Consider the following 11714-nt stretch of genomic DNA (forward strand, 5'->3'; position numbering starts at 1 on the left):
AAAAAAAAAAAAAGAAGAAAAGAAAAATAAATTTTAAAAATTTACCAGATAGTTTAAAAAAAAAAAGCTTTACAAATTATGCAATAATGTGTATAATATGATACTGATTATATATATAAATGCATAGAATAAGATCTGTTTACTGTATTTACCTCTTGGTGAAAGAGAGTAAGATGAAATGTGAAAATCATTTTGTAATTTTAAAAAGTAGGTGAACATTCATACATTATCGATAACAAAGAAAGAGCAGTTTAAAAACTAAATACTTACTGTGTAATTGAATTCTGAACACTCTTTTCATTTAAAGTCATCCCAGGTGGTGGGTCATTCTGCAAAGCCAACAGTTCTTTCTGTAGTCGTTTCTAGAAAAGAACATGAATAATAATTTGTCCCTTTTTTTTGAGACTGGGTCTGTGTCACCCAGCTTGGAGTGCAGTGGTGTGATCACAGCTCACCACATCCTCAAACTTCTGGGCTCAAGGAATCCTCCCACCTCAGTCTCCCAAGTAGCTTGAGACTATAGGTGTACACCACAATGCCCAGCTAATTTTTTTTTGGTAGAGACAGGGGTTTCACTTTGTTGCTCAGGTTGGTACTGAACTCCTCAAACGATTTTCCCAACCTCAGCTTCCCTAAGTGCTGAGATTACAGGTGTGAGCTACCACACTTGGCCTGTTTTAGAAACACATCCTTCCAGTTATCCTTGATAATATCCTTCTCCAATCTGAAATTATTGATTAAATTTCCTCCAAACGTCCATATCTTTCCCCTTTACTAGTCCTTTATATATTCTATATACCTATTGCTCAAAATTTGAAGAGCCTGTCCTATAATTCACAATCTATTGTCAAACTATTTCAACACTAGAGCTTCCAGGCAGCTGAACATGAGGAGCTTCCTGGAGGGTAGCACACCTGGAAAGGACATGGAAGCTCCACATTCCTTCCCTCATGCATCTCTTCATCTGTATGCATTATAATATTCATTAATATAAACCAGTAAATACATCCATGACAGTAAAGGTAGTTCCGGCAGCAGCCACCAGAGCCTCAAGAGCACAGCCAAATGGGTGGCTTTCCTGGAAAATCTGCTGGAAGACTTAGAAGGCATGAAAAGATTTAGGGAATTTAAAAATATCAATGAAGAAAATATTTTTTTTTGGCTAGCATGTAAAAATTTCTTTAATGCATGATAAGCAGATGCAGGAAAAGGCAAAGGAGGTCTATATGACCTTTCTGTCCAGTAAGGCCTTGTCACAAGTCAAAAAAAGAGTCAGTCTTCACTCAATGAAAAGATCCTGGAAGAACCACTTCCTCTGATGTTCCAGGAACTCCAGACTGGATCTTCAATCTCATGAGGTACAACAGCTACAGTTTCTTCTTAAAGTTTGACTAGATTTCTGTTGTTGTTGTTGTTGATTTTTTAAGAGACAGGGCCTCACTTGTCACTCAGGCTGGCATGCAGTGGCATGATCCCAGCTCACTGCAGCCTAGAACTTCTGGGCTCCAGCCATCTTTCTGCTTCAGTCTCCCAAGTAGCTAGAACTACAGGTGTGCAATACCACGCGTGGCTAATTAAAAACAACTTTTTTTGTAGAGACAGGGTCTCACTATGTTGCACAGGCTGGTCTTGAACTCCTGGCCTCAAGTGATCCTTCCACCCTGGCCTCTCAAAGTTCTGGATTACAGGTGTGAGCCACTGTGCTGGCCCTGATTTGCTTTTAAAATACAGGCAAACTGCAAAAGAGGAGAAAGTTCAGCCTGATGCTCAAACTACAAGTAGAAAAGTTTCTAGAATTTTTAACACGAGTTCCCAAAGACTGGCAGATTTATGGAGGAAACAAGTAGGCTGGTGTGGTGGCTCATGAATATAATCTCAGCACTTCAGGAGGGAGAGGTGGAAAAACTGCTTGAACCCAAGAGTCTGAGACTAGCTTTGGCAACACAGTGAGATACTTTAAAAAAAAAAAAAAAAAAAAATTAGCCAGGCATAGGTGCATGCACCTGTACTCCCAGCTACTTCAGAGGATAATGCAAAAGGATCTTTTGAGCCCAGGAAGCCAAGGCTGCAGCGAACTTAGTTGTATCACTGCACTACAGCCTAAGTTAGAGAATGAGATTGTCTCAAAAATAAAACAAAAATAAGAAAAAAAAATCATAATAAAAAGTAAAAAAACTTATAATTCCCTTGTTATGTACAAAAACTGAAAGGCACAAAACTCTTCAATGGGATATGTGTATTAACTGCTTGACCAGTTAAGTTTTGCACAATGGCTAATCCTACACTTAAAAAAATTGCTTTGAAGTTTCAGTTCACAAAATGATTTCTTCCACACTGGAAAAAATATTTCAACACTGATGCTAAAGCAGTTTTAAAAATTTTTTCAGCCGGGCGCGGTGGCTCAAGCCTGTAATCCCAGCACTTTGGGAGGCCGAGGCGGGTGGATCACGAGGTCAAGAGATCGAGACCATCCTGGTTAACATGGTGAAACCCCGTCTCTACTAAAAATACAAAAAATTTGCTGGGCATGGTGGCACGTGCCTGTAATCCCAGCTACTTAGGAGGCTGAGGCAGGAGAATTGCCTGAACCCAGGAGACGGAGGTTGCGGTGAGCCGAGATCACTCCATTGCACTCCAGCCTGGGTAACAAGAGCGAAACTCCATCTCAAAAAAAAAAAAAAAAAAATTTTTTTTCAACACTAAAGCAGTTATGAATAGCCAGTTATCTATAAAACATCAAGACTTCATAGCTACTATATTGAGGTTGTAGGTTGAGTAACCCTTATCTGAACTGCTTGTGGCCAGAACTGTTTCGGGTTTACTTGATGAGCATCCCAAATCTGAAAACCCAGAATCTAAAATACTCCAGTGAACACTCCCTTTGAGTGTCATGTTGCTACTCAAAATGTTTCAGATTTCAGGGCATTTCACATTTCAGATTGGGGATGCTCAACCTGTGTAAGATCTTAACAGCTTGGGTTAAAAGTGCTTAAAAGGGCCAGGCATGGTGGCTTAGGACTGTAATCCCAGCACTTTGGGAGGCTGAGGAGAGACTATCCTGACCAACATGGTGAAACTCCATCTCTACTAAAAAATACAAAAATTAGCCGGGCATGGTAGTGCAAGCTTGTAGTCCCAGCTACTGGGGAGGCTGAGGCGGAAGAATCACTTGAATCGGGAGCCAGAGGTTGCAGTGAGCAGAGATTGCGCCACTGCCCTCCAGCTTAGTGTCATAGCAAGATTTTGTCTCAAAAAAAAAAAGTGCTTAGAAGTTTTAGCAGTGCTTCCTTTGCTGCTTTCTAATTATAAAAACCACAGTTCTCCATAATCCTTAAAAGAATGTCATTTCACAGACAAGCTTTCCAGAGAAGTTCTAAAAGTAACCCTTTACGCAAAAAGCCTTTTGAAAATGTTAGGCTTTGTGACAAGAATCAAATCAGAAGAAAAAAAGAAAAGAAAATATTAATAAAATGTTAAACAATTCTATATATATAATTTTTTTTAAGTAATTTAAATCTATAATCTATTTGTCTTCATAAATAGGACCACCTTCACATGGTTTAATATTTCAAGGTTATTGTTGTGAACGTCATTTTTAGAACATCATAATACAACATATTATGATGTGAGATATGTTGAGATTTTCTTCCTACATCCTAGGTATCCTAAAATGGCTATGTATTTTGCATACTTATTTGTACAGCTTTTTATTGTATGCCTCTTCCCTTGTTACCATCAGTGTCCATTCTTTTTCAGTGTAGAACAAGGCAAAAACAAAACAAAACAAACAAAAAACACAGTAGTCCCTAATTTATGAATTATAAAACAACCAAATAAACAATGTAATTAAAATTGCATGCAAGGTTATAAAGATTCTTACTATGTCTTTTTTTCTTTTTTTTCCAGAGATAGGGTCTCACTAAGTTGCCCAGGCTGGAGTGCACAGGCACAATACCACTACAGATTGGCATGGGAGTTTTGACCTGCTCCATTTCCGACCTGGGTCATTCACTCCTCCTGAGGCAACCTGGTGGTCCCTTACTCCAGGGAGGTCGCCATAATGATGCCAAACTCAGTGTGGACAACCAATCAGCATAGCACACTACAGCCCAGAATTCCTGGGCTCAAGTGATCCTCCTGCTGCAGCTTCCCAAGTAGCTGGTACTACAGGCACCACCACTGCACCCAGCATAAGTCTTTTCTTAAAGTGAAGAAGACAAGTATGGATACTTGTTCATTACTTAAGAGTTCTCTGCTTAAAAAGTGGTTCCTTCAGGCAGGGAGCAGTGGCTCATGCCTGTAATCCCAGCAATTTGGGAGGCCAAGGCAGGCAGATCACCTGAGGTCGGGAGTTCAAGACCAGCCTGACCAACATGGATAAACTCTGTCTCTACTAAAAATACAAAAATTAGCTGGGCATGGTAACGCATACGTGTAATCCCAGCTACTTTGGAGGCTGAGGCAGAAGAATTACTTGAACCCGGGAGGCGGAGGTTGCTATGAGCCAAGATCATGCCATTGCATTCCAGCCTGGGCAACAGAAGTGAAACTCCGTCTCAAAAAAAAAGTGGTTTCTTCTTTTTTTGAACAGTGAAATATTACTATCAGTATGGTAATGTTTCTAGGTCTTTTCAATTTATGACACTTTAAATAAGCTTAGCCATACAACACCACTACAGATAGAAAACTCTGCTGTGAATCGCTGTAACAGACTTTAAATTTGCTTGTTTTGAATAAAGACAGACAAATTTATGGCAAATTTATATGTTAGAATAAGGTTTTCATTATTTTCTACTGATATTAACAAACGAGAGTTCTGTGATCAAGTATATTTTTTTCAAAGCTGGGTCAAACAAGAATTGGCCTCTTCAACAGAACTTTTCATATACTAACTTTTACAGTGATTGTCCAAAGGTAGAAAGATGACATAAAGAGGTTTCCAAAAATAGCTAGGCACAGTGAAGCATGCCTGTAGTCCCAGCTACTCAAGGGACTGAGGCAGGAGAATTGCTTGAGCGTCAAAGTTGAAGTCCAGCCTGGGCAACACAGCAAGAACTTGTCTCCAATAAAACTAAACAAGGCCAGGCATGGTGGCTCAAGCCTGTAATTCCAGCACTTTGGGAGACTGCACTGCAACCTAGGCTACAGAGTGAAACTCCATCTCAATAAAATAAACAAAAAACACAACAACAACAACAAAAAGGAGGTTTCCAAAGATAACAGAACCCTTTGAGTATAGAGCATCTCAAAGAAGCTTTATCAAGGACCGTATTTTGGGAAACACTGCTGCAGAAATCTTTCAGATCTTGAGAACTTTACTAGGCCAAGAATGATAGCCCTTCTGAGTGGAAGCAAGTATATAAAGGAGAATCAATCTGCATAGCTACCAAGCAAAACACAAGAAAACAAAAGCAAACTAAAAAAGCGTTGTATTGGTATCATTATCCCTGATCTCCTGAACATAATAGTGAAGTCTCCCCACCCTTAGACTTCTTACATCGCCACAAAGAAATGGATCTGTGGCAGCCAACTTTCAGGAGAACTCCCAATGAACTGTAAAGGTCCTAGTAGTCACACCCTTGTGTACTTCCCTCCCAACGGAATACACGGAAATGGTATGTCACTCCCAAGATTAGATTATTTTTAAAACTATGGTTTCCGTCTTGGTAATTCTCTCTCTCAAATCACTTGCTCTGGAGGAATCAAGCTATCATGCTGAGAAGAGCCAAATTTAGAGAGGCCTTCCATAGTGAGGAACTGAAGCCTCCTACCAATAACCAACCATGTGAGCGATTTGTAAGCAGATCCTCCAAGTCAAGCTTTCAGATGACTACTGCCCTGGCCAGTATCTTACCTGTAAACTAAAGAAGGACACTAAGCCAGAACCAACCAGCTATGCCTCTCTGATTCCTGACCCTTGAAACTGTGAGGTAACATTTGTTGCTTTAAATCGCTAAGTTTAAGGGTTTGTTATGCACTGCATAACACTTACCTATCACTACAGATAATACAGGACCACTGCTCCATCCTTCCCTCAATCCCAGAAGAGACTATCATCTACTTCCTCATCAATATCACTAAGTCACAATCTAAGACATTCACTGGACCATGCTTTTTTACTGAGGGGGTGGAGTTACATTAAACAAAAAAAAAGACAATTCATGCCAGACCCCAGCCATCTTAGCTACTAGGCAATAAACTGACTTGCATATTCACATCCTTTGCAACAGAGAGAGATCAACCAGTATTTGGGGAGTTAAATGAGTACATACATTCACAAATAAAACATTTTTTAAAAAGATACAAAGAGTGGAAGGTCAAACAAAGTGTAGTAGCTATTTTGCAGGTTCATAAAAACAGAGAATTCACCCTTAGGTGTATCCTTCCGGGAAGGATACAAAAAATTTTATATTTTACATGTTAAATTTTTTTTAATTTAAAAAATTTTTTCCATTAGACAGGGAAGGAAAAATCCTGAAGTCATGATTCTAAGAAACTAGTTCTAAGTTTCCCGAATGTGGACACAGAAGAGCTGAAGAAAAGTATTTAAAGAGTCGCAGTGTAAAGACAAATGAAAACTCACATTTTGTTTGTAAATATGAAGAACTACTATGACCTTTTAGAAGTCATATAATCCAGAAAGCTATAAGCACATGAGGCTGCATTCACCATACAAATGAAGACAAAATGTTAACACATTTGATAAGAAACACTAGTATTTAGGACAGAACACTAGCTAAAGCAATGAGACCACTGGCTTATAAAACCATCATGGCAATACTGGCCTGCTTTCCCAGGCAGCAGGGAAAATGGCAACTACAGACTGGGATAACTACAAAACGGAAAATAACTGCAGAACTAAAGCAACAGAAACACCCAGAAACCATGGGGGAAAAAAGGGAAGAGGACATGAAAAATTAGTGTTCAAGTAGTTCATAGCCAGATGTTACCCGTCTGTCCCGAAATTGGTGAGGTATAGGAAAATTAATCACAAATATATTACAAATATACCACTGTCCTCTAAATCTAAGACACACAATCAATTGTAAGATGTATCATTATTTTAGGTAACATCAGGAAAGAAAAACTGCTGCCAATTAAACAATGACACACCATCAATAATACATATCCTAGTTTGAAAGATGTTAAAATATGGAAAAAATGCATTTAAAAAAAATTAAGTGGATAAGGTAGAATGGCTCATGCCTGTAATCCCAGCACTTTGGGAGGCCGAGGCAGGCGGATCACCTGAAGTCAGGAGTTCGAGATCAGCCTGGCCAACACAGTGAAACCCTGTCTGTACCAAAAATATAAAAATTAGTCAGGCATGGTGGCACGTGCCTGGTAATCCCAGCTACTCAGGAGTCTGAGGCCGAAGAATCACTTACATCTTTAAATATGCACTTTATTCCCAGAATTTGCAAAGGAGTACGCAGACATAAAGGTGTAAATTTATTTGCAAATGAATCTCAGCCCAGCAGAGACTGTTCCCTTTTTCTTATTCTTCCATCCAAAAAAGTCAGCCAGGTACAGAATTTACGTTCTTTGTAACTCTTACATGTTTTGATGCATCTCAAATCTGAAGTAAACCTAAAAACTCTAGTCCTTATCTTGTGTTGGCTCAAGTCTGCAAAGCACCCAGGAATTTGAGCTCTTCAAAGATACCCAAATAGGTTTACAAATTCAGTAAGAGGATTCTGACACATCTAAATACCACAGAGATCAATGATTACACACTATCAGAATTGGCTGCTGTATGGTTCTATAGTCCAGACAGCAGCCAGCTCCCTTTCTCTCCTTCCTCACCATAAAAATAAATCGATGACATGAAACCACACTTATTTACTCCTTTTTTTTTTTTTTTTGGTAAGAAAACCATCTACAAACTCCATAGTTAAATATTGTCAATGACAATGTACTGGGACATACCACAAAATGGAATGCCAAATCTATATGTTATAATACCATGGTTAAAAATCTCTACTCTAGATCACTACAACAGCCTGGGTTATATGACCCTCAACTTAAGAGTGACACAGCCAAGGCATCATAGCTCACACCTGTAATCCCAGCACTTTAGGAGGCCAAGGCAGGAGGATTACTTGAGCCCAGGAATTCGAGACCAGCCTGCACAACATAGCGAGACCCTGTATCTAAAAAAAAAAAAAAAAAAAAAGGTACTGGTTCAGTTCCTAAAACTATTTTCTACTTGAATGCATGTGAAGGATTACTCCTGGTATTTACTCTCCCCTATGACTGGGACTTACTACAGGGGTTGAGGAGAAATTTTATATAATATAAAAAAAGATGCCCAGCCTCTAACTGACTGCTTTTTGGAACTAATCAGACTGACTGTGAGCCACCACTTCATTTACAAGAAGTGAGCACCAAGTGACCAATAGGAAATCTCTAGTGGGTATTTGGACCTAAGAATATTTTGTGTCAAGGCCGGGAGCGGTGGCTCACGCCTGTAATCCCAGCACTTTGGGAGGCCGAGGCGGGCGGATCACAAGGTCAAGAGATCGAGACCATCCTGGCCAATATGGTGAAACCCCATCTCTACTAATAAAATACAAAAATTAGCTAGGTATGGTGGCGCATGCCTGTAGTCCCAACTACTCGGGAGGCTGAGGCAGGAGAACTGCTTGAATCCGGGAGGCAGAGGTTGCAGTGAGCCAAGATCGCGCCACTGCACTCCAGCCTGGCGCCTGGTGACAGAGCAAGAATATTTTGTGTCTGGGGCCCTTGAGTGGCTGCTCCTATTGCTCCAACCCTGTGAAATATAATTCATTTTCAATAAAGCTCTGCTTTTGTTGTTTCATTCTTTCCTTGCTTTGTTTGTGCATTTTGTCCAATCCTTTCTTCAAAACACCAAGAACCCGGACACCCTCAACTGGTAACAAATGCCTATACTTACATATTAGTTTAAGTTTGATATTTCAGAGAGCTGAGATGATGGGTAAATCAGTACTGAAAAAGCACTACTACTTAGTTCTTCAGTAGGGAACATTACTGTTTAGAATGAATAGTACATCAAATGAAATGCTCCTGGTTGTTTTGTATCATGAAAGACATTTTAAAAAATGCTCCTAGTTAAAAATAAATAAATAAATTTAAAAAATGAGTATTTTGGCCAGGCACAGTAGCTCATGCCTGTAATCCCAGCACTTTGGGAGGCCAAGGTGGGTGGATCACCTGAGGTCAGGAGTTTCACACCAGCCTCACCAACATGGTGAAACCCCATCTCTACTAAAAAATAAATAAATAAATAAATAAATACAAAAAAATTAGCCAGGTGTGGTGGTATACACCTGTACTCTCAGCTACTTGGGAGGCTGAGGCAGGAGAATCACTTGAACCCAGGAGGCAGAGGCTCCAGTGAGCCGTGTGCATTGCTCCAGTGAGCAATGCAGTGTGCCACTGCATTCCAGCCTGGGTGACAGAGCAAGACTCCATCTCAAAAAACAAAAACAAATAACAACAATAAAAAAACAAATATTTTAAATAACATCCTAAAAAGCTCATTCATTTGTTTTCTGTGTTTTTTTGGTTTTTTGGGTTTTTTTTGAGACAGAGTCTTGCTCTTTCACCAAGGCTGGATGGAGTACAGTGGTGCAATCTTGGCTCACTGCAGCCTCCACTTCTCAGGCTCAAGCAATTCTCATGCCTGAGCCTCCCAAGTAGCTGGGACTCCAGGCATGCGTCACCACACCTGGCTAAATTTTGTATTTGCAGTAGAGACAGGGTTTCACCATGCTGGCCAGGCTGGTCTCAAACTCTCGACCTCAAGTGATCCGCCTACCTTGGCCTTCCAAAGCGATGGGATTACAGGTGTGAGCCACAGTGCCTGGCCAAAAGCTCATTCATTTTTAAATTAGTTCGGCTTCTAAACTAATTCATTTCTGAAATATCCCACATTAACAGATGTTAAAAGTAAAGCACAGAAAATTCAAATTATACTCTTGTGGTTATGAATCAAAACTGGAAAAACAGAATATATCCCTTTTAGATGCTAATAATGGCAAAATATCAACCAAGAAACTGATAAAATTCCTTACTTTGAAAAATTTACTTTCTAGTGAGGGATGAGATATTCAATAAATAAAAACAAAACTAGTAAGTATGCAGTTGTTCTTCTGTATCCTCAGGGGCTTGATTCCAGCAGCTGCCTCCTTCTACATACCAAAATCCACATATCCCAGGGGCTGAACCTGCATACAGATAAAAATCAACTCTCTGTATACTCAGCTTTAAAATGCTGGGAATTGGGGGGAGAAATCTGCATAGAAATGGACCCATAGAGTTCAAACTCGTTGTTTCAAGGCTCCACTGTACTATATGATATATTAAAATGTGAAGAAAAATAAAGTCAATTAAGGGGATGGGGGAGGTATACCGATCTCACATTTTGTTAAGTTGCATCTCAAATTGACACTTTGAGAAACTATCCTAAAGGGTAGAAATCCTCATTCAGGGAAGGGAAAAATACAAACATGAGAAGGAAAAACATTAAAAATGTGGGCATATATGATATGTTAATATAACTGTATATAAAATGACCAAGAATGTTTTCTCCAATTTCATCTAACAACCAACTAAAGGTAAAAGGTTAAAAACAGGAGAGCATGATGGAAAAAAATACGAATACCACACATATTAGTATTAATAGCATTACACTAAGAAGTAGCTATTATTTTTTCCCTAACAACATTAAGAAACAATTCTAACAGTGGCCACTTCTCCTTTCAGAGGGAAATGTGAGGCAATGAATTCGGTTTTTTTTTCGTTTTTAAACAGAACTAAACTCATGCAAAGTAAGGAAACATTTTCCCTCCTACTGAATTTTGATTACATTTCTAACAATTACTTATTGAAACTGTTTTCCCTTTCAGGAAAGAGAAGGCAATGGAGATATTCAATCTTAGTTTAAGCTAAATTTTTCAAAAGTCTGACAGAAATGCACAAAGTGTCAGGACTTCATGATTTCTCTTCTTAAGAACCCACAGCCCAAAAAAGGAAATAAATGTTCAATAATTTCTGAATGCTTTCAGAATACAGTGGTGTCTAAAAGATGAGGCGAGAGAGGAGAAAAACCAAAACTGTCGTATGCAGAAAGCCAAGTAAGAATATGTTTCAAGGACTAACCAGACTTTCATTCCTAGCACAATGGCAGAGTATATACCCTGGATAATTACAGAGAAAACAAAGACAAAGTGAATGCAGGAACTTTGAAATATAAGGATTAGGACTGGATTTTGCCATGGAGATTTCAAACAAACCCAATAGTAAATCCAAAGTGAAGACGCTAACAGAGGAGCTGAAACTATGATCCCTCAATGGAAAGGTGAACAAGAAAATGGGCAAAGAGACAACAATGAAATTTGCCTACTGTAAGCTTAGCAATGGTTGAAGGAAGAAAAAACATTCTCCCCTGAAATTTCATAACCTCAATCCACATGGATTCACAGTCTGAATTCCTGCTACCTGAGAACATTAAGGAAGGATTTAATCAAAAGTAGTCCAGGAAGTGGTGGCCTCAAGGCAACTGGTAGAAACAAATACAAATACAAATCCTGGAGAAATGCAAGTTCTATCCTTTTTTGTTTTGTTTTGTTTTTGTTTTTTTTTTTGGAGACGGAGTTTCGCTCTTGTTACCCAGGCTGGAGTGCAATGGCGCGATCTCGGCTCACCGCAACCTCTGCCTCCTGGGTTCA

At 39.3% G+C, this 11714-nt stretch overlaps 1 protein-coding gene across 3 annotated transcripts in view; it reads right to left on the bottom strand.

The window, feature by feature from the left end:
- Positions 1–11714, bottom strand: part of UBE2W (ubiquitin conjugating enzyme E2 W) — an 84544-nt gene that overhangs the window by 40124 nt on the left and 32706 nt on the right. For all 3 annotated transcript variants that reach the window (XM_017520171.2, XM_017520170.2, XM_037735437.1), the window contains one exon: positions 271–362. In XM_017520171.2, the coding sequence (XP_017375660.1) occupies positions 271–362 (92 nt within the window). The remainder of the gene's footprint in view (positions 1–270; positions 363–11714) is intronic.

The sequence above is a fragment of the Cebus imitator genome, unplaced genomic scaffold (genome assembly GCF_001604975.1).
Source record: "Cebus imitator isolate Cc_AM_T3 unplaced genomic scaffold, Cebus_imitator-1.0 Scaffold810, whole genome shotgun sequence".
Lineage (NCBI taxonomy): Eukaryota > Metazoa > Chordata > Mammalia > Primates > Cebidae > Cebus > Cebus imitator.